This window comes from Myiozetetes cayanensis, unplaced genomic scaffold (genome assembly GCF_022539395.1).
Source record: "Myiozetetes cayanensis isolate MyiCay16 unplaced genomic scaffold, myiCay2020 scf12, whole genome shotgun sequence".
Classification (NCBI taxonomy): Eukaryota; Metazoa; Chordata; class Aves; order Passeriformes; family Tyrannidae; genus Myiozetetes; species Myiozetetes cayanensis.
This window is the reverse complement of record NW_026086826.1, coordinates 8994047-9016069: the sequence shown is the minus strand read 5'-3', so window position 1 is coordinate 9016069 and position 22023 is coordinate 8994047. Positions and strand designations below refer to the sequence as shown.

General features: G+C 45.5%; 2 protein-coding genes across 3 annotated transcripts; one reads left to right on the top strand and one right to left on the bottom strand.

The window, feature by feature from the left end:
• Positions 1-4724: 4724 nt before the first annotated feature.
• On the bottom strand, positions 4725-9855 carry TCEANC2 (transcription elongation factor A N-terminal and central domain containing 2). Of its 2 annotated transcripts, none has more exons than XM_050307310.1 (4): positions 9736-9855; positions 8876-9013; positions 7511-7704; positions 4725-5703 (listed from the first exon to the last, which is right to left on the bottom strand). In XM_050307310.1, the coding sequence occupies exons 1-4, from the start codon at positions 9839-9841 to the stop codon at positions 5515-5517; spliced, it is 627 nt and encodes a 208-aa protein (XP_050163267.1). In that variant the 5' UTR covers positions 9842-9855; the 3' UTR covers positions 4725-5514. The 2 variants fall into 2 exon arrangements, with proteins under 2 accessions (XP_050163267.1, XP_050163268.1); XM_050307311.1 differs by lacking the exon at positions 9736-9855 and adding an exon at positions 9521-9565 and having other exon boundaries at positions 8876-9017.
• A 284-nt stretch (positions 9856-10139) lies between these two features.
• TMEM59 (transmembrane protein 59) lies at positions 10140-18433 on the top strand. Its single transcript, XM_050307579.1, has 8 exons — positions 10140-10364; positions 12535-12640; positions 14676-14770; positions 14969-15121; positions 15400-15484; positions 15795-15879; positions 16650-16758; positions 17484-18433. Exons 1-8 carry the CDS (start codon positions 10167-10169, stop codon positions 17637-17639), a joined length of 987 nt encoding a protein of 328 aa, XP_050163536.1. The 5' UTR covers positions 10140-10166; the 3' UTR covers positions 17640-18433.
• The last annotated feature ends 3590 nt before the right edge of the window (positions 18434-22023 follow it).

Below are 22023 nucleotides of genomic sequence, written 5' to 3'. Positions count from 1 at the left end.
TGTGCCGGGCTGGATGCAGCCGCCCCATTTCCTGGCTTTGCTTATGGACACGGAGTCGCGTCTCTCCAGAGCAGACAAAGGCTTTGCTGTTGTGCGGGAGGGAGAGCCTCCGTTATCCCCCTGCGAATGTCTGAGTGCAAATCCAGTGCAGAACTGTTGGAAAATTGTAGATCACAGAAAACAGGACTGGAAGAGCCCCCAGGAGATCAATTCGTTTATCCCTCTCCTTCCCTGGGGGAATTGCTCCTACCGGAGAGAAGCTGAGCTAAAATATCCGAAAAATCCCAGCCATGCTTTCCATGTTTTCTCTGTTTACCAGAAGGTTTTCCTGATGTGTCACCCTGGTGGGGTGTGCTGAAGGGGGCTGTGCTTTTGTGCTGCTGAGTTGGACAAATGCCACAAGGGTGGAAGTGCCCCAAAATGGGCACTGCTGCTGGCATGAGACCCTGCTCCCTCGGCCCTGGGGCACTGGGCAGGACTGGCCATCCCACTGGGGGGCCCAGCAAGCACATGGTGTCATGATCCACAACAGGAGGATCTGGAAGCCCTGGAAAATTCCACCACACCTGGAGCAGCTCCATTCAGGTGCAACTGTGATGACCGTGAGCAGCCCAGAGGAGCTGGTGGGAGGGTTTTGCTGAGGCTGCAAACTCAGCACAGCTGGATCCAACCCTGCAGCTGAACCCAGTCTGGATCAGTGTCCCTGATGGCCCCAGAGCTGTGGGGCTTGGAAGGAGTGGGATGCAGGATAGGTGCCAACTTTCTCTGAGCTGGTATCACTGCTCTGATGTCCCCCTGGAGTCACCCGGTGTGAGGCTGAGCAGCACCACAGCAGGGGTTGCTCTGGAGATTTTTCCCTTCCCCAAGAATGCCAGGAATGAAGCTGGCCGGGCTTCCCTAATCTTGCAGCCTCTCCTCTAACCTTTATGGTTAATTCTAGCAGGGACTGGCCCTGGGGTGAGCACAAGGGCAGTTTGTGGGCTGGAGCACGAGCAGGTTTGCTGCTCCTTGGGTTGGTTTTCTTGAGGATTGGTGTTTAAGACCAGGAGGCTACCAGCCACTTTTCCACCAAGCCAGTTACAGCTCCTCAGGACCTTGGCATGGGTGGTTTGGTGGGTGAGAAGGGGTCTGTGCTGGGAAGGACAGCGCTCACTGCCTGTGCACCCGATACTGCATCTGGAACAGCAGTGGGAAGTTGGAGGAGGTGATGCCTCGTGGGCACTGCCAGCCCATCAAAAGGTAGGTGCCCTGGCCACTGGCTCTGTTTGGGAGAATAAAACCACAGGGGCAGCAAGAGGCCACTTGGCAGCTTCCCCTGAGCCGCTGGTGATGGACTGAGGACAGGTTGGTGTTGGGGAGGAGCCCCCAGTGCCCACCATTAGGTACCATCAGCTCCCCCTCTTCCCTCCCAGCACAGTGATGGACTTACCAATGTCCCAACACAACAGTCCTCGGTCCGTCACAGCTTGGGGGAAGCTGCAGCTAATCCTGCCTGCTCAGGTGGGCAATGCCAGCCTGCTCCAGGGGTGTGTCTACTTTGGGGATCTAGGTACCCACTGGAGACCCTGGTCATAGTGACACAGATCCTACCATGGGGGTGTCTCTACCTTGGGGACTGAGGTAGTCACTGGAGACCCTGGCTGTGGTGGCACAGTTGAAGAGGCACTAGTCAAGCAGCCCAGCCATCTGGGAAAACATAATGGATCAAGCATATGGACAATTAAATATGCAATGACGGCATTTACCGGGAGCTGTTTTCCCAGCTTATTTTAAACTCTGTTTCCCGGTCATCACAGCCCCAAGGACAGCAAGGTCCTCCTCCCCTGCTCATGGGGATTTTGGTGTGTGGAGGCTGAGTGGGGGATTTGCTTCATGATGGATGGGAGAGTTCACAGCTGGATTTTGAGCTTACAGTCATGCCTCTGCAGCAGGTTGGGAGGGCTGCAGATTTGACTCTGCCTCCTGTCTCCAGCTGGTTCTGCATGTTACAGCCCTCCTCTTCCTCCCTCCATCTGGGACAGGAGTGCAGAGTGTGTTTGCAATGTGAAAATTTCAGCTTAGGCAAAATATTGGCCACAGCAGAAATGGTTTTGGCTTTTTCTTTTTTTATTTGCCATTGGGGCTGGCTGTGCTAGAAGGAACAGTGTTTGTCCATTATAGGAGCACCCTTTATAGGGAGATAACTGCTTGCTAGATAATAATATATAATTAGCAAGGATCATTCCATAATCTAGTTTAATTGACAGAGACCATGGATGTGGTTCAGGGGCTGCCAGCACAATTAGGGCATCATTAATTGCAGTGTAACCCTGGCACAGGCTTCCCTTTTTTTGGATCCTGTGGCATATCACAGACCTTCGTGCCTCAGTGTCTTGCCCTGTGAGAAACCAGTTCATCCACCTGAATGGTGCTGGGCCCTGCATGGAGGAACAAGGCTTTTCTGGCTGTGGCCAGCTGGGCTGGGGAATTCCTTGATGTATTTCCCCCCCTCTACCTCTTCTTTTCTGCTTCCCTCCATCCCTCCTCTGCTCCAGTTCCCAGTTTCTGCTCCATCCTATGATCCTGCCCTCCTGGTGTGCTAACTTCCTTGGGAGGAAAGTTCCTGCCTTGCCAACCCTTCCATATTGCAGGGCTGCCAGGGAAGCAAACGAGATCTAAAAGTTTGGGTTCTTTGTGCAGAAACCTTTGAAGAGCCTCTTGAAAGATGAAAAAAGGTGAGCTGCTGCGCACTCTCTTTCCAAAGGACAGGGAGGATCTTGTCTACTCCCATCCTGTTTCGCTCAAGCAATTTGCAGCAGGACAAAGCTCTCCTGAGCTGTGCCTGCTGGTGGGAAATGGGGCAAGCTGTCACCTGATGCCTTTAGCATCCCAAATTTGCTCTTCAGAAGCCAGGGTCAGAAGTCAGCTCTGGCAGGGGTGAATTCCCTCCTCCATCCCTCCTGGTGCTGCCCTGAGCCCACCCTGTATTCCCCAAGCACCAGCAGCATGGGGAGGGGTATCAGGAGAAGATACCTACTGAAGGTGCTTCCTTCCTCTCTTTGCCAGGTACAGCAGGTCTCTAGAGGTCTGTCAGCTTTAAGTACCCTTTTGCTGAAAGAAATCTTAGGCTAGGCTTAATCAGGGGGAAAAAAGGGAAAAAGTACAACTTTTCTCCAGATTGGGTGCCTCCCTCATTTAATGTTTCCTGTGTAAAAAGGGAACTGGCTGTGCCAAAGAAACTAAGCACAAGGGAGCCTCCACTCAGCCCTTTCATCCTCCCTTTTAATCTAGAAGGGTTTCCCCAGCAAACCTATTTAGCAGGTAACCCAAGGCATAAATAAACTCAGTTCTGCAGGTGAGGTTGCTCCAAGGGGGAATCTGTTTTTTATAGCCTAATTAAAAACTTAATTACTGCCAGATATCAAGTATCCTGTTGTCACATTCAGCATCACCCTTTGGGAAAATGAAGCCCGTTTTGGCCTATTGCTTTTCCATCTCTGTTTTTGTCTTCTTTCTCCACCTTCCTTTGGTTTTGTCCATAAAGTGGTCCCTAGTTCTCTGCATTCCTCCTGTCCTGTGAGTCTTGAGTCCAATCTTCTGGACCCTTTTCCAGTTCTTCCAGACAGTCAGTTTTATGCAAAGCTGAGTCCGTGAATCCTCAGCCCAAATGTTACTGCCAGCTTTAACATCAAGATAGAAGAGCTGGACCCAGAGCCATATACAACCAGGTCCCTTTGAAAACAAGTTGGGCAAAAACATTAGCCATGAAATAGAGGAAATTTATAGGAGAGTTTTCTGCTCATGTACAGTAACTCTGCATCCCTAAAGTTAATTCCTAAATGAAAAATACTTGGCACGGTCAGACCGTATCTGACCTGTGGGGGAAGATTCTCTGGGCTGACTTTCATTAGACCAGGAGTTCCTAATTTTCAGGACTTTTGCTTCTCGCACATTACCTAACTAGAGAAAACACAGCCCAGCATCAGGAACAGGAAGCTGAACATAAATAAATACTGCAGGCCTTGGCGTTGCAGGTCTGATGCAAAAGCCAGGTCATTCATTGATCCTGAACCTGTTCTGTGACAGGCTAGGATACATGAATTCAATTACAGCTGTGCAGTTTGAAGCTATTTAAGTGGGAAATGGAGCTAATTATTTGTAAGAAGTAAATTGAGGGGTTTCACATCTCTTGCTACAGCCTGGTCAACAAGTGTTAGGTCTTCGCTGACATATTATCCACGCTGCATCTGCCAGCTTCTGTGTCCGACACACCTAACATCAGTTTTCTATAAATGAAATGTTAGTTTTCAGAAAAGCCAGCTGTTTGAGGACACCTTTGCAATGTGTACAGGAAGAAATGGTCTTGCACGGGCCCAGGCAAACAAAACAGGGTTTAGATATTTTTAAGAGAACCTGCAATTACCTAATTAAATTTATGGAGTTCAACACCTCAGGTGAGTTTTGGGTGTTTCTTCCAGTGTCTGCAGAGGAAAAAAGTAATTAGCAGATCCAGGTAATGACAGTCACGTTTTAGGGTGAAGATATAAACACGATGCCTGTCACAGCCTTAGTAATGGATTATGGAGAACAAGATGACTTGTGGCACTACAGTAATCAGACTGAGTATGAGGCAAGTTTTTAATAACTAGAAGGAATTTAAACAATAGCTGCTTAGATCTGTTCACATTATCCTTCTGAACCATGTTCCTTTTGGAGGGGAAAAAAAAAGCCTTTAAAAGGAATAATTTTCTTATATCCCAATTTTATTTAGAAAATTCATTACAAGTTTTTTCATGTTACAGTAAGAACAAGCACCACATTTAAAACCATGAGTGAGGTATGGAAGGCTGAGTGAGCTGCTCATTGAACAGCAGAGGCATTAGATAGCACCTATACTCTGGGGTATTTTGATTTTCATTCCAGAGCTTCAGAAAATGCCCCAAATTGCAGGATGACTGAGCTGATGGTATAATAGAGAGCAAGTTACTGAAACCCATTTTGCATCCAACTCTGGAATGTTGCAAAGGGAAATCACCTGGCTTGGCAAAACAGCTCTTGCCACAGGCAGGGCCCAGCTGCGGCAGACATGGATGATTTAGGACTAACTAGAATTTGCAGTTATCCACTAGGAATCTCCTCCCGTGGACCAATTACCCTGAATTCCCAGTATTTCCTACTAACATAGCACAGAGCTGCTCCTGTATGTTATTCAGCTGATTCCACCTGAAGATCCACATCAGGGATGCAGCTAAACTGAGCTGTGACAAACAGGCAGAAAGGAGAAACAGGTGAATCAGCAAGGATGGAAAATATACAGCAGAACAGAAGAAACTTTTCCTGCAACAAGCCCACATGGATTTCTACCCAGTCAGATTTACAGCACCACTTCCATCATTAGTTTTTCCCTCCAGCAGCCCTGTTCATGGAGCGGTGCTGGAGAGTCAAGTCCCACTGTCAGCACTCCTGCGCTCCCCTCACCACAGAAAGGGCTCCCTGTTCCACGGAGATGTAGGCACAGGAAGTTCTGACTCGGGATCACTTTTTATGGTTCTGTACAAAGGCAGGGACAGTGAGTGTGCCAGCCTTGACTTCAGCTCGGATCTCAGGTTTGTGCTTTAATGAGAAGACAAGAGCTCGCACTGTCCTGCGATACGGCGCGTTAATGAGGCGGGAAGAGAGATGAAAAGCTTCTCGCTCAATATTTTCAGCCAGTGGGTGATCAATCTGAAAACAGCAAAGTATAAAATTAGATCTTTACATTTAATAAGGAGACCAACTGATTGAAATTGGACTTTGGTGCTTTTCGGTGTTTCTTCATTAATCAGCTTAGATTCAAGGAAATCTACTTCCCATCACAAGTGTAACATGAAGAGCAATTTAATTCCACCCCAGCAATTAAGGAACAAGGCAACGTGGTCAGTAGCAAGGAACACATCCCCACCTCCAGCTGGGTGGCAGTACTTTGCCATCACAACAGGAAACTAATCTGTGACAAGCTTTGGGTATCAAGCTCAACTGCAATTATAGGCTATGCTGTAGTGTCTCCCTAAAGCTCACTTTTGGTCTTGCTGATAGAAAGTACCTTGGATACTATTTTAAACTTAATTCCAACAGCAACTCTAAGACGTGCCAAACGCTTGGCAACTCTGCCTTGTGCTATAAAGGGAAATGTGGGCTCTCTGTGTGTAGAAGGAGGTGTAATTAAGAACACAGAAAGGGATTTGCTAAATGTTAATTATGTAGTTATTGCTTCAACATGTGCCAAAACCTGTAATTTAGCACAGTTTAGGAAAAAAAAAAATCCCCCACCCATAAAGAAATGGTTTTAATTTCACTTCCCTTTTGTGAGGGGGAATCTCCCATGCTTTGCATGCAGGAGATTCCAGTGAGCCAGATGGTATTCCTCCGAGTCCTTTGCCCATGCTGGTTTTGCTACCCATCACTAAGAAGTCCCTTGGATTCACTCAGCCCCCACCATCCCTTCTCCTTTTTGTCAGCCTCTCAGGTATCCCTGCTCCCCATTTGCTGGGTCTCTGAGGCTCCTCTGCCTTTATCAGCCGTTCAGCTCCTGCTGTGAGCTCTGCTTGCACATGAGGTGGTAGCTGCAGGTTATTCTTCCTTGCTGTGCTTTCAGGTGAGTCCTATCCAGGGGCAGCTCTGCTTTACCCAATTCTACTCATTTTAGACTGGTACCATAGTCTTTATGTTCCACAGATTTAGACTTTACTTCCAGTCTCATCACCATGCATAGGTGTGATTTCTAAGTACTAGGTTTGACCCAGCAAAAGGGAGCTCCCACCTTTCTGAGGCACTCCTGCAGCAAACCATCCTTCTGTGCTGCCCCAATCCAGATGGACTGGAAGTTGGAGAGGTTGTTCTCACAGCTAGAAAACACATAGCTTTGAAACTCTTGAGTGCTTATCACTTGACTTGCCATTTAAAGGATAACTAATGAATAAGTTAAAAAGGATAATTATTATGGCATTTCATAGACCAAGCAAACTAGTCATTAAACCTTACAGCAAAGCTCTGTTCATTTACTTAAAGATACCTGAGGGATCTGGTATTTATCACTTTATATACTGTCAACCTTGTCTCTCTGTTTTTGCAGTAGATTTAAATTTGCAAATGTTTAATTAGAAAACACCCAAAAGGGCCCACTGTTGCTTTCACAGCTGTTGAGTAGTAGGAAAAACTTCATGTTCTATTAACTTCCTTCTCTTGTACCGCTCAACTGCAGTAGATGCACAACTGATCTGCTGACTGGTTATGTAAATGAGAGCAAATACACCTTGCTTACAATTGGCACGTTGACTTGGTTAACAACCAAAATAAAATCATCTGCCTTGAAAACAAAGCTGCTCATAAACAGGGATGTGCTGTGAATCACTGAAAATAGGAACAGGTCACCTGGTCTTGTCCCCACTCTGCAGGCAGGACCAGCTCGGCAGTAGCTGTGGCTGGGAAAGGTTTAACTTGTTCCTACAAGAAGTAATTCCTTGAGCTAAAGGCAAATGGCTCTGGAGGTTACCTCCAAATCCAGGGCTTCACAGAGCAGCTTCCGTGCGTTCTTCCTGAAAGCCTCGGACTTGGGATCGCTCCTGACCTCGATTGAGGGCCTGTTGGAGTGGTCCCTGATGAAGGTTCTCCACTCTGTGTAAACATCCTTGGCAAGGCTGGACACGTCAGGATCGGAGTGTTTGCGCATCTTGTTCACTGTGTGACCTGGAAAACAGGAACAGCTCCCTTGGGATTGGCAGCTGGGCAAAATACAATGGACACTGGCCAAATCGTACCAGTGCTAAAGCAGCCACACATTTTTAACCCAGGCAGTGTCAGCAAAACAACCAGACCATTGACACAAACACAGATATAAATTTATTAGGCATTAAGCATGGAGTTCTCGCTCTTTGGCTTCTGCTGTGATTTTTGCCTGAGAAATTAGCAAGGAATTGTGAAAATTCCCTTCCCAAGTCACCAAGGTGTGGAGCGACACTTATGTAACACAAAGCGACACTGATTTTTTTAACACAGATCCTGGATCTGGTGAAAGCTTGTAAGCTTGGCCTACAAAAAATGCTGGTTTTCACCTGGACACCCCCTTAAGGAAGCTGATGTTGCTGATATAGCTGTAGCATTTTAACACCACGGAGTCTCCAAGCAGAATCTTTCCCATCGACAGGGCCAGTGCAGAAGAGGCTTTTCTCTGCGAGAAGACAAAAGGGAGCTTCCTGCTTTCAGAGGGGTGTTTTTCCCTGACCAGAAGCGCTCTTGGCCAGGAGATGTCACTGTTAGGCTTCGATGGCTCTTCCAGCCCAGCCGACTGCAGGCAGGCGCTGGCAAAAACCTCGGGAAAAGCCTGAATAAGCCGAACACGGCAAATGAAACCACAGTTCAGAAGACGGGGAGAGGGGCAAATCGCTTTTCCTTTTCTAGGGCTCTGTGATTAGAGATCCGGCTGCCCTAACGGCTCTAACGGGAGCTGCCCATCTGCTGGGCATTCCTCAGGGCGAGGATGCAGGAAGCAGTTCCGGGTGATCTGAGGAGAGTTTCTCACACGTCCAGCAGATTCAGCCAAATTAAACAGATGAACCTCGTCTTGGATGACAAGAGAGCACTCTGACAGACAGCAGGAGAAGGAATAAACCACACAGGGATCAAGAAGAGCTCTACAAAAATCTGACCACAAAAAGGGGTGATGCAGTATTGCCTGGGAGGAATTAGAGGACAGCTGACCTTTTCAGTACCAGCTCTGAAAACTGCAAGCTAGATATCAATATTTCATTGGCAGTGATGCTAATTTCTTAAAAAGCCTCCAAACTAGGCTCTTTTGTACTGACAAGCCAAGCAGACACAAGACAACATAATATTCACAGTCTAGATAGACAAGATATACCTATTTTAGTGGAAAGTAACACTTCCTTGGAAGGTATTTTCTTCTTCAGCTCCTCCAAAGCCTCCATGAGGTTCTCTTTTGGTTGCCCAGGAAGCTCAAGTATAGACTTCCATCGTTTTATGTCCTCCACAACCACAACTCTCTGGGAAAGAGAACAGCCATTAGGAAAGCTAAATATTCTTATGATAAACAAGGACAGTGATCTCAGCTGATGGGGCTGTTATCAACACACGAATTATTGATCGTGGCATGGACCAGAGCACAGAATACACGATGGCCTGGGAGCATGGGTACTTGCTTGGGATTAGAAACCTTCTGCAAATCAAGACTGAAGTAACCAGAAAGCAAAGTGAGAGCCTTCACCTTGATCTGCCAAACTCTGGCCGTGTAACAGAAAACGTCTGCTAGCAAAGAAATGTTTTGAATTCAAGGAATCCATTGTGTAAATGTCTCTAAATAGGAAAAATGGATTAAGAGGGAGGCAGGTAATTATCTTTAGTAGGCTGGCAGAATCTGAATCCTGCTCAGATTTGCTTTAAATTTAAAACAAAGGCAGCAAGGTGAGAAACAAAGCATTAGGGAACACGAGTGCAGACCCAAAGACACTGGACATCCACAGTGGTTTTCACTGCTTTTACCACAGACCTTGACAGAACGGACTGCAAACAGCGCGAGTCCCATATTTTGGATGTTAGGGATCTTAGGCAGCAGCAGAGCCCTCTGCACCTGCATAGCTCCACTTCCCTATTCCCTGTGAGGATCCCACCTCACCGCTGCCGAGACTTCGGTGCAGAGCTGGCACCGCCGGCGCCCGCACACGGCTCCTCCCGCCGCCCCCCCGCGCTCCCCCCGCGGGTGACCTGCCTTGAGGGACTCGAGGGTGACCTGCCGGCAGCTGCGGGGCGCGGCCGCGGCCGGGCGGGGGCTGCGCGGGCCGCGGGCGCTGCGCACCAGGAACCTCTCCATGCTGCCCTGCCCGCACCCCCACACCCCGCGGAACCCGCCTCCGCCCCGCCATTTCCGCACGGTAGTTCCCGCCGGGTGCGAGGCCCTATGGGATGGCCGGGGGTGCCCCTCAGCGTGGACTACACCTCCCAGCAAGCTCCGCGCGGGAGTTAGTACGGCTCCCCCGCCATTTTCATCCGGTAGTTCTCTCCTGCGGTGACGCCCTATGGGATGGCCGGGGGTGCCCCGCGGCGCGGACTACACCTCCCAGAACGCCCCGCGCGACAGCGAGGGTCATATCTCGCGAGGGGCGGTGGGCGGCCGGTGCTGAAGCGGAGGGGCGAAGATGGCGGCGCGGCGGGGCGGCCTCCCCGTCCTGCTCCCGATGTTCCTGCCGCTGTTCCTGGCGCTCCCGGCGGGAGCCGCCGCCGCGGGGCCGCTCCCCGCCGCCTCCTCCTCCGAGGCCTTCGACTCCGTGCTGGGCAACACGGCGTCGTGTCACCGCGCCTGCCAGCTGACCTACCCCCTGCACACCTACCCCAAGGTACGGGCGGGCCCTTCCCGGCCCCGCCGCCTCCCCCCGACCCTTCTTTTTGCCTCTCCTCCTGCAGCTCCGTCTCTTCCCTAACAGATCCTTCCCTGTAGATGGTTAGGCTGCATCTTACCAGTGAAACGCTGTGTTCAAAGCACGGTTTTGTCAGTCCCGGGTGCTTTTGTGGGTTTAGGGAGGAAGAGTGGTTGCTACTTTTTTTTCCTCCCTGTTCCTAAAGAGGCAGCTGTAATTTGGGTTGGGCTGCTGCATATTTTGGGCTCTAAAACAGAGCTGTGTTGGTGGCAGGGCTGAGATCCTGAGTCAGGGTGCCAGTGGGGCAGTGGGTGGTGAAGGATGAAGCAGAAATGGTGACACAAACAAGTGGCTCATCAGAGCCTTCATGGAATTTTTTTCATCTCATGAGAAAATACTGGAGTAGTGTCCGATGGGAATTTAATTTCATACTGTAGGGTTTGCGGTTGGTTCAGACTTTGTACAGCTTTCAACTGCGGGCTTGAATCTGGAAAATCCAGGACTGAAAATCTCATCCTTCCTGGTTCTCTGTTGGCAATAAATGTAATTATCAGCTATGGCTGTGTAGCAGGTGGAACTCTTACTCTGTGTCAAGGAAGTAGAGCAGTGCCAGTAACAGGGCTAAATTCCTGTGGAATTCAGTTTGATTTTGCAGCTGATATTGGTATCCCCACGGAAAGAGATAACAGGGAATTGTTTGGAATATGAGTAAATTTACATGTGTACTTATGGCATGTTTTGGTTTGCTACTTGAGGAGAAAGAACTAAACCTGAGAAATTAGGGCTAAATATTATCCTCTATATTTCCATTGCTTTGGTGCATTGCTTTACTTCCCTCACAGGACTCTTTCAAGTTCAAGGAAGGCTGATTTTTCTTTGGTTTTTGTTGTACTTTTGAATTTTGTTACTTTTTGAATTTGAATTTTGTTGTGTGTTGTTGGAGCTGTTGACTAATACGTTCACCTTTTCCTTTACATTTAGTATTTGTTCTGTTTGTCACAAAACTAATTGGTGGAATTGAAGGAAACTGTTTTAGTTGTCGTTGGAAAGTAAGACAAACTTCATTGAGATTGCCATGGAAACCTGTCTGCTAAAGCTGATTTCTCTGGATATTAAATTACAAAACATGCTTTTTGCAACACCATCACCCCCCCTTGTCAGTTTTAGAGTTGAGTTTTAATTTATATTCACAGTCTTCTGCTCTTGTGCCTTTTGAAGTGTGTGAACTTGTGCTCTCAGCAGTGGCCAGGTCATTTACAGCAGGTTGTACATGAGGTGTGGTGTGTTTGGTGGTTGTTGAATTAATTCAGAGTCTTGTTTGGCACCTGTGCAGTCATTCGAGTGGGTGATGGTTTTGTTGGTCTGATTCACGGGTCAGTGACAGGGTGTGGTCAGAGGTAGGACAGCGACAGAGCCTTTAGTTCTGCAGCGTGGAGAGAGAGCCCTATCTGTGCACATCCATGCCCTTGGCATTGTGGACAGAAGAAATACCAGGTGTAGGGTTTCTATATTTGCCTAATTTTAATAGTTGCAGTGAGAAAGCACTTTTTCCCTTCAGTTCGTTATAAAAAAATGTATGTTTCTGGAGCTGGTTTGTCAGCAAACAGTTAACCAGGGTACTGGTGTAGTACATCAGAAGATAATCTCTTATTTTGACAGTTCTGTAGTGATTCTGATTAGAGGCTGGTAGATATATTGTAATCACTGTCAAAATCAGGGATTTTTTTTGTCCTTTCCTTCTGGGTTCTACTATTTTTAAGTGATACCAGAGATCTTCTACTCTGTGTAGGGTTAAACACGAGTAAATCTTTTCCTTTCTAAGAGCACTTTCCTTTCTCTTAGTTTTAAACACAGCACTTTGTACAAAGTTCGTTTTGTGAGCTGTAGGATTGGAGTTACAAAACACAGTTCGCTGTTCCAGGTTTGCCCACCACAGAATGGAGAGCTCTGTTTGGAATGAATCCATAGGGATGTTGGTGTTACAGGGCTGTGGCTTGGGTTTACTTCAGGTCATGCTTAGCTGGGTCGTAGATGTGGTGGAGAGGAGGAGGACAAAAAAAACCCCAACCAAACAACAACTAGAAATGTTTGTTTTCTGACGGTTTGTTCTGGACTGGAGGGATGCAAGCCTTGTGTTGTGCCTCCCCAGGAAGAGGAGCTGTACGCCTGCCAGAGGGGCTGCAGACTGTTCTCCATTTGCCAGTTTGTGGACGATGGCGCCGATTTGAATCGGACCAAACAGGAGTGTGACTCTGGTAAGGCCTCAGAACTCCTTCGACATCCAATAAAGGAGGGACGAGCAGGAATCTCTGTTCTCTGTTCATTTCTCCTTGACTGATCCTTAGTGTTGTTGAATTTCTTAAGCGTCATCAGTCTGTGTAAATAAATTAGAAATACTTCATTTTACTATAAGCAGTTTGGCACACAAAACACAAAATGAGGGGGAAAAGCATCCAGTCAAATAGTTTTCCTTTAATGTGACAATCAGTCCCATTTACCATTCCTGACAAACTTGCATATAGAAGTGAATTGTTCAGATGGAGTGAGAACACAGATCTTGTGCCTTGTAAATCATGATTTAGGCTTACATCCTGAGCTTTCCTTACAGGTAAACCTTTGGGGATGAGGTACATGTTTTGTTTGGAATAGACTTTTAAATACTGGGGAACTAATTCTCTCAGGGTTATCTGTTTTAGAGCAAAAGTTTCACAGTGAAGATGAAAAAATGTAAAATCATTTAAGTTGGAAAAGACCTTTAAGATTGAGTCCAACTGTTCCCCCAGGACTGCCAAGACACCCACTAAACCATGTCTTTTAAACACTTCTGGGTATGGTGTGTATTATGGGTCAATTAATAGTGGGTTTGGAATTGTCTAGAACTTTCTTCCAATAATATTGAGGCAACTGAGTCACAGTTTTATTCGGAGCAGGAAAGGTGGGAGCTCTCCATCTTTATTGCCAATACAATTACGCACCAGGCCAGCACTCAGGGGAGGCTTTTATCCTCTCAGTAGCTCATAGGAACAAGAGAGCTCATGGCCAGCTCAGGGAGCTGATGGCAGGTAGGGAAGCAGAAAGCCTGACTTGCAGAGATAGTGATGTGCCGCAAAACTCCATTAACTACTCCAGAAATGGGCTAATGCTCTAATCTGTCACACACTGTGTGTAGCTGTGATCCAGCATGTCAGTCTAGTTGTCAAACCACACACGAAAGAGTGCCATGAAACAGGGTAGTGTACCAATAGAGCACATGTAGAGTAATGGAACAGTTGCTTATTTCTGGTTTAACTCTCCTTAATGGGGCTGTTGTTTTTCTGGCTTATGTTCTATAACCTGCTGGTGGGTGCCCTGACTGAGTATGCTGTGCTTGGCAGATACATCTTGGCTGATCTGCTCAGTTCTGTCTCCTGATGCCTCCTACAAACACTGCCTTGGTGGCAGTTGCAGCGTGGAATTGCTGCTCAGGTGCCATGAGCTGAACTCCCGAGTGTTTTAACTGCTGGTGCCATGCTTCGTGCCAGCTTCTTAGTCTTGCTGATGGTCCATTTGTTCCTCTGGAAAACTGGGAGAGCTACTGTCCTCTGTTTCTACTGGGTTTGATTTTTTAGTTCAGGTACTACTGCAACATTGTCCACCTAAGCTTTAGAGTTTTGTGGGAGAGCTCTCCCTGATTTCTCCATGGGCAGAGCAATCTAAATTATTCTCACCAAAGTAGATTTATTGGTATTTATGATCTCTAGTCAACAATGAATAGAAGCTATCTGTATAACAAAGAGCTGGCTTCATTTTTCGTGAGAAATTATTCTATAGTGCTTTCAGTGCAGTTTCTGTGCTAACAGGGGATGCTTCTTTGATTTTCCTGTGATACCATGACTTCTGCTGTTACCTCAAAGGGGTTTAATGGACTGATGGTCCCCCTGGGTTTATTAGGATTCCATCTCTGTTCTCTGAGGTAAAATTTGATGGTTTATGTGATATGTAGAGGAAAAGCTGTAGGGGCAGTGGGAGGATCAATGAAAACTTGCATCCCTGAGCTCGGCCAGGGTAATGTTGCTGATCAGTTGCTCTGATTACAGTCAGATTTCAACTGCCTTATCTGTTGAAGCTCTGATTCTGTCATTAGACCTCAGAGCAAATGCTACCCTGGGAGCAATTGCCATATCTTTCCCTACAAATGGGATTGTCAGTCTTTTAACTGCTGCTTTGTTTCTGATCCAACTTATACTGAGAATGTTTTCTTAACTAAAATGCAGAATTTATCATCTCATTTGGGGAACTTTTCCCTTGCAGCCTGTACTGAAGCATACTCCCAATCTGATGAACAATATGCTTGCCATCTTGGATGCCAGAACCAGTTGCCATTTGCTGAGTTAAGGCAAGAGCAAGTAAGTAGGTGACATGTTTTTCAAATACCACCTACTTGTTTCTGTTCGATATGTGTCTTCTCTTTTTTTAAATTTCTTCAAATGGAAAACAAACCTAAGGACTGAAATGTACGCTTGGGGTGAGGGGTGAGCAAGAATATGACTTCTGTCCTTTTTACAAAAAAACAAATGGAAAACATGTTAATGTTGTGCTTGCAGTTAATGTCCCTGATGCCAAGAATTCATCTCCTCTTTCCTCTGACACTGGTGAGATCATTCTGGAGTGATATGATGGATTCAGCTCAGAGCTTCATAACATCCTCATGGACCTTCTACCTTCAAGCAGATGATGGCAAAATTGTCATATTCCAGGTGCTTGCCTTTTTCACTGAGATTAAGATGTCCCAGACTGCTAACTTTAGGTCTGCTACTTCCAGTCACAGGAAAGGCTGTAGAGAACTATCAGAAGTGCTCAGTTTTTGCTGGTATTATTTCACTGCCTTTAGGGCCAGTTTAATGGGGAAAATAATTCAAAGTTAGGAGAATGGAGCATGTCTTTGGGTTAATTTCTGTATTAGTTCTGAAAATATGAATTATCGAGATCAGTGGAAGCTTTCTAGCATTCTCTCCTAACTCCTTATTTGTTTTAGTCAAAGCCAGAAGTACAGTATGTTCCACAGCTTGATCAGGAAACTGGAGATACAAGAGGATCCTTGTCACTGAGTAAAACAGCCTGTAAGTTGTTCTTTGTGCTTTACAAGAGTAAATGCAAATGATCCCTGTTACGCAAAGAAAAAAATAAAGTTACAGGTGGCATATGAAAGCAAATTTTTAGAAAGCTGCAATGTAATTATTTACTGTGTAGAGTGCACTATGTACACTTGGCGTAGTCTGTGCTAGAAACCAAGCTCTGCTGGAAATGGAAACCTGCAGGCTGGGGCTGTTTTAAGAGCTTCTTTTTAGGCTTTGTACAGACAAACTGTGTGGGCTTTGGGTCTTCCCTTTCCTTGCTCTCCTGACCGGTGTTTGTGCTGTTGTCCCTCAGCAGACGGACGTCCCGGGGGCTCACAGGCATTCCGAGGGCTCTTTGAAGAGCGAGCAAACGACAGCTTTTTCAAGTGTCTTTCCATGTACGTATGTTCTGGGTGTCTGTACCCCTTGGAGGATAATGGCCTTTGCCCTGTGTGTGTGTGGAGCACTCTTGCAAGGTCTCAAGGTGCTACAAGTCTGTAGGGTCAGGATGCACAGCAGTTACAATTCTGTCTCTCACCGTTAGTGTTACTTCACTGTGTTGGCCCCGTGTTTTTTGCACAGTGTTCTGCCAACTTTGATTTTTCCTTTCCATTTCAAGTGAACAACATATTGATAATTTCCTGCACTGTTTTTTGAGTATGTTCTGTGAACTGTTTAATCAATACTGTGTTTTGCCTGTTCATTAGCTCTGGATGTGTTTCAGGGCAAAGCACTTCTTTTGTATTTTGTTTTGGGATTGTTTGATACAAAGCCCACTGATATGTCTCATTTCCAGGCTGAAAATACATAGTATGTATTTATTAGAGCTTTGCTGAAGATCAGCATGTTGATCCTTCTTTCCTTTATTCTGGTTACTTTAAAAGTTTACACATGAAGGATCACTGAGTTGCACCCCAAATGCACACAAAAGAATGGTTTTAATTCTGTAAACAGGAGGATGCTTAGGGCCCAATAACAGAATCCGGCAACTCTTTTGTGATCCTAAACAGGCATTAGAGTACCCAGGAGTCTGCAGTGGGCTGTGTAGCTGGAAGAGCAAGAGACTAATGAATGGGCAGGAAAGGCAGTCAGAATTGAACCAAGCTTTCTAGAGGTCTGTTGTCCTGTATTCAGTATATGAAATGTAACAACATCCTTCTCATTTCAGAAATTCCAGTTGGATTTTAACCACTACGCTTGTCCTGTCAGTGTTGGTGCTGCTCTGGATTTGTTGTGCAACTGTAGCTACAGCTGTGGAGCAGTATGTTCCATCTGAGGTACTGCATTTTATAACTTACAATATTCTGCATTTATTCTTTATATTGCTTTAATGCTACAGCTATCCAGGGACTAAGAAACATTTGTGGGAAGTTCATCTGGAAAGAGGGGGTTTTATTTTTGAGGATGTGGTTAGCAAAACAATTTTGTTTATGTAAAGTATGATTTTGTAGTTGAGCAGTTCTTGCTCATTCCTGAGGCCCGTAGGAGCACTGAGCCTTACTCAGGCAGCCCAGACAGGATGTCTTCTGGTTTGTAGCGCTCTCCTCTTGACAACTTTCGGATTAGTCTTAACCAGTGCAGACTGATTCTGATTTCTCTAGGAATAAAGCTATTCCGAGTGTTGGGTGGTATAGGTGAAACCCAGTGTGGGTTGAATCCAGGAGGATCAACAGTGAGAACATGACAGAGTAGTGTTGGTGAGTGCAGAGTCTGATCAGGGGGCCACTTTCCTAGTGCTTGGAGAGTCCTGGCTCACAGTATTTGCAAATCAAAGGAACTGTTACATAAGCGCTGTATCTGCTATTTTTCTGGCAGATTTAATATACTTCTTTTGGATGCAAGTCTAGTTCCAGCCATGAATTTCAGATGTTATAGAAGCCTGGGTTAGCTTGTGTGGCAGAGCTGCAACCATCAGAACCTGGAATGCAGTTGCATAATGAAATTCCTTTTATTCTCAGTATGGAGAGTCTTTGTCTTAAAGTTCCTTGTTTAAATATTTCAGAAGCTGAGCATCTATGGAGATTTGGAATACATGAATGAGCAAAAACTGAGCAGATACCCACCCTCTGCACTTGTTGTGGTTAGATGCAAGACTGAGGAACATGAAGAAGCAGGACCTCTTCCTACAAAAGTCAATCTGGATCAATCTGCAATTTAAATGTCTCCATTGGATCCGATAGACTAATTTTAACAGAGATAGCAACTCCTGATTGATTGTGGTGGTTCTTCAGATGAGAAGCTTAGAAGCCAGTCTCTAAATGCAAATAAAGTTGCAGAATCAACAAATGTCATGGGATTTTGTTTTCAGCTAGTAGTGAAGATTCAGACATGAATTCATGTTTGTTTCCAGGCATAATCACTTTTCACTGGTGTTTGCTATGTGTCTTTTTGCTTACAAAAGCTGTAAGCATGCTTTCCATACTTCTGCCAGGACACTTTCAAACTTTCTTGTGTGTTCTAGGATGTAATGTGTACATTCAGAGTTAGCTTTGTAAAGGTATAAGAAATTTTAAGTAGGCAGGAGATGCCTTTTTAGTGTTGCACTTTCTGTTGTAGTTAAGAGAAAATATTATAAAATTATCTGCTGAATTTTTTGTACTTGTTAATGTCCATGCACAAACAACCCTGTCTCCAAAAACAGAATATATTTTTTCTACAGTATGGTGGAAAGCATTTGTGAGGTACTGTAGGCTAGAATTCAGCTTGTGAAAGATGGAAACTTCATTAAAACTTATGGACATGTCCCTTCACATGCAGAGCATAACATGGTAAATTATTTTGTCAGACTTTAGCCTTTAAGTCTTAAATTGCTTGTAAAGTTAGCGCCTGTGTTTTCTGAAAAATTCTACTTTCTGTTCTTGATTAACTATTCTGGTCTTGTAACTTCATTTACAGAAACAAGTTGATTCCTGAGAAATGAGAGCAGACAAATAAAGTTGACTGTATAGAAAATGTTGACTGTATAGCTTTTTGCTATGGTTAATTATTGACCACAACAGGCTCAGTATGAAAAGCCTGTCCGTAGCCTTCCTCTCATGGGCAACGTGACCTGATTTTGCTGTGTGATTCACTAGCACAGCAACAACAACTAACAATGTCCCTCATGGTTCTAATCTGTTTTTTGCAGTTCTTTTCTTTGAGGAGATTGTTGAATGCTGGTTCCCAGTGTTGGCAAGTTGGGGGGGGGGGTCAGATTTATTTTAGGGTCTCTGAGTGTTTGAATGCTGGCTAGAATGCATGGTCCCCGACTCACTGTCTTTTTCTGTTGATTCTACAGAACTCCCTCTTAAGGTTTTTCTAACTGAATAGCTGGCGGAAATGTTTGTAAGGTCTGTTAAAATGTTTCCTTTATTATTACACGTAGTTGCAGAGGGAGTGTTACAGCTCCGAGCAGACGTGGCTGTTTGCCTGTTCCAACGTGGACAGTGCAACCTCTGTTACGCCGATGATTTCACAAAACTTTCTCTTCAAAACTTTATTGCTTACAGCCCTGGGCTCGAGTTAAGCAAACAACTTGTGCTTTCATTGGGTGTTTTGTCTTTTGTTTGCTGCTTAATGACATTTCAGCCGGGGGATCTGTGCAGTGCAGCCAGCGATTCAGCAATGTGCTGTTGGGTCACAGAGAGCTCTGTGCCTGTGGCACTCTGGCACTTGGCACTGCTGAATCCAGAACCAGCCAGAGCCTGAGGAATTTAAGTGTTGTACTTGTAAGCTCCTGTCAAAGGATCTTCCCTCAGTAAAATCAGATACTAGCAAGTAATTGAACTGTTTCTCAAGATTTCTAATCTAAATGGACTCTTTAAGCTGTCTTGGCATTTGACTTTGCAGAGTGTCATGTCCTACTCATTTTTTGTTTGACTTCCTGAAATCTCCGTTTTCAGAGGCTGCAATTTGGGTTTGATCTCTGCTCAAAACCACTGTTTAAATGAAGGGCCTTAAATTATTGAAATTGTGAGAGGAAAAGCATTTTATATTCTCTTTAGGCATGTGTTCAGCTGAACCTGTATCAGATTTAAAATGGAATCATCTTGACACAAATGAGGCGACCCTCTCAAGTGTGTATTTCCCTGCTGGCAGAAATAGCCGTGGCACATTTAGAGGGAATTGGGGTTTTTTTAGGTACTAGAATTAATAATCTTCTGTCATACTGGATATCTTGATCTGTGTTGCCTCTTTAGCTGCTCTGATCTTTGAAAAATTTTTTTAATTTTTTTTTTTTTTAACTTTAGAAGGGCTTGCTTGTGTTTCTTAACTTCACTGTCATGAACTCATTTTTCTGAACTATAAGCAGTGTTTGATGTGGGGTAATTAATCTAAAATCCAATTGTCTGGTTGGCTACAGCTGAGCTTGATGATCTTGGTGTAGAAAAAGGTGGGGTGTCAGGTTGTAGAATCATAGAATTGTTTAGGTTGGAAAAGATCTCCAAGATTGAGTTCCACTGTTCTCCTGTCACTGCCAAATCCACCACTAAACCATGCCCCTTTGGACATGTCTTATGGACATTTGCCTCTTGCAAATGCCTCTTGCATTTTAAACATATCCAGTGTATATTGTCTTACACAGGAGTTTTAGCAAACTCACAGTCACCTAATAAAGGCTCAAAAACTAAACCTCTTTAAAGAGAAACAGATCCAAGAATATAAGATGTGGGGGTTTTAACCCTTAGTCTGGCATTCTTCCACCTTGTAGCAGATGCCCAGACTTGCAGGCTGTTTGCTACGTGGCGTTTGGCGTTTTCACCCCAAATTCCCCGTGGAAAAGGAGAACTTTGTAGCACCAACTTTCCTGTGAGAAGCTGCTTTGGACAAATTGGTGGCGCTGTGCTGAAGGAGGAGCTCCTGAAAGGCTGTATTTAATTCTGGCTCTTCTGTGAGTGCAGGGCTGACAGGTGCCCTGATCATGAGAAGTATATTAACTCAGTGTAGTTGAGGATGGGCTGAATGTGTGGGAATGGAGAGGGAAGTAGCTGTAGTTGTTCCTCCATATCAGGCACTGTTTGGTGCTTTGAATCAATTCAAAGCAACTGTCCTGGGACCTACCTACCTACCAGCCTCTCTCTGAAGGTCTGGTGAGCTGGTTCTGCTAGTGCTCGGTGAGGAATCGTGGTCTGTGGGATGGCACAGTTTGGAAGCACTTGAGCCCTATAGACCCTCCTGCAAGCAAGAAGAACGTGGGCTCCTCAAACACTTCATGCTGATGCTTTTTCTCCCCATTGCTCCCATGGCAAAGCTGCCTGCTGGTGCTGTTTTATCCTGCAAAATTCCCTTCTCTGTGTGCTGGGTCGAAACCTGCAGCCAGTTTAGAAGGCTGCAACCTTTTTGTAAGTTTATGTTTGCTTCAGGCTGAGCTGCTAAGGCTTACTGCAGACCTGGAAGTTCAAGTACACAAGTAAAAGAGTACCCTGGAGGATTTTCTATGTCTGTGCTTGTTGCCCAAGCAGGGAAGCTGTTACAGATGGTTGTATCTTGCACAGCTCTCCTGAGATCCGATCATGCTGCCATGAGGTCATTGTGTCAGCTCTGTCTTGGGAAGGAGGTGGGGGGCAAGGAGACTTGCATGAAGATGATCAGACTCTCCTGCCTCAAGCTTTCATCACGAAGGTGGTTCTCCCTGACTGGCACCAGGGTAAATGCAGTTGGCATCAGCTAGAGGTGAGTGTTCACCTTCCAAGCTGGCGTCATGAATGGCAGTGGGGTTCTTGACATCTCACATGTCCCTTTGTGAATTGTTTAATGCCCTGTTGTGAAACCAAGGTGGAGCCAGGAGGAATGAAAAGCCAACCACAATCTGTGCTTTCAACTGGAGCTGGAGCACAGGTTCAGCACTGCCCTTCCCATCCCCTCCTGTTTGTGTGCCCGGGCAGCAGTGTGCTCCTTGGTCTCCTGCCTCTGTTGGGATTGTATCCTGGTAACATCGCTCGTGGCGAGGTGCAGAAAACTCCCTGCAGTCCTTGGAGGGCTGTAGCTCTGGGAATGATGAACAAAACTCACCCCCAGGTACAGTCCTCCTTCAGAAAAACCTTATATGCAGCTGTTCCCTGGAGTACCTGTGTTCTTGATAGTGTTGTTTGCCTTGACCTCTTTATCGCTGCTTTTGTGAGATTTCAAGTAGTTTCTACTTAATTTGATACAAAAGAAAAGTGCAGATATAAAGCGCTGGACCTAGTTAGTGTTTGTTTTACAAATGCGTAATTAAGGTTTAAAAGGTGATCTGATTGATTGCTTTGGGAATTAAATCTGGGCTGTGTTTCCACCAAGGCAATTTTTGCTTGTACATGACAATAAAGGAGTACATTACGTGTTCCTGGGTAAGATGGTGTGAGAATTAGAAAGGCAAAGCTTGTGTGGCTGCTGTGTGCTGCTTGTGTAAACAGTCTTTTATCCCCTTCCTTCTAGAAAAATGGTCATGTAACTACTCATGGTTCAACAAAATCCTTCTCTGGAAAAAGAGGTAATTAATAAAATGCAGAGCTTAACTTTAATCATAAAGTATAAACCAATTGAATTGTAAAATACAACCAGTATTTATGGTTTCTTGGGAC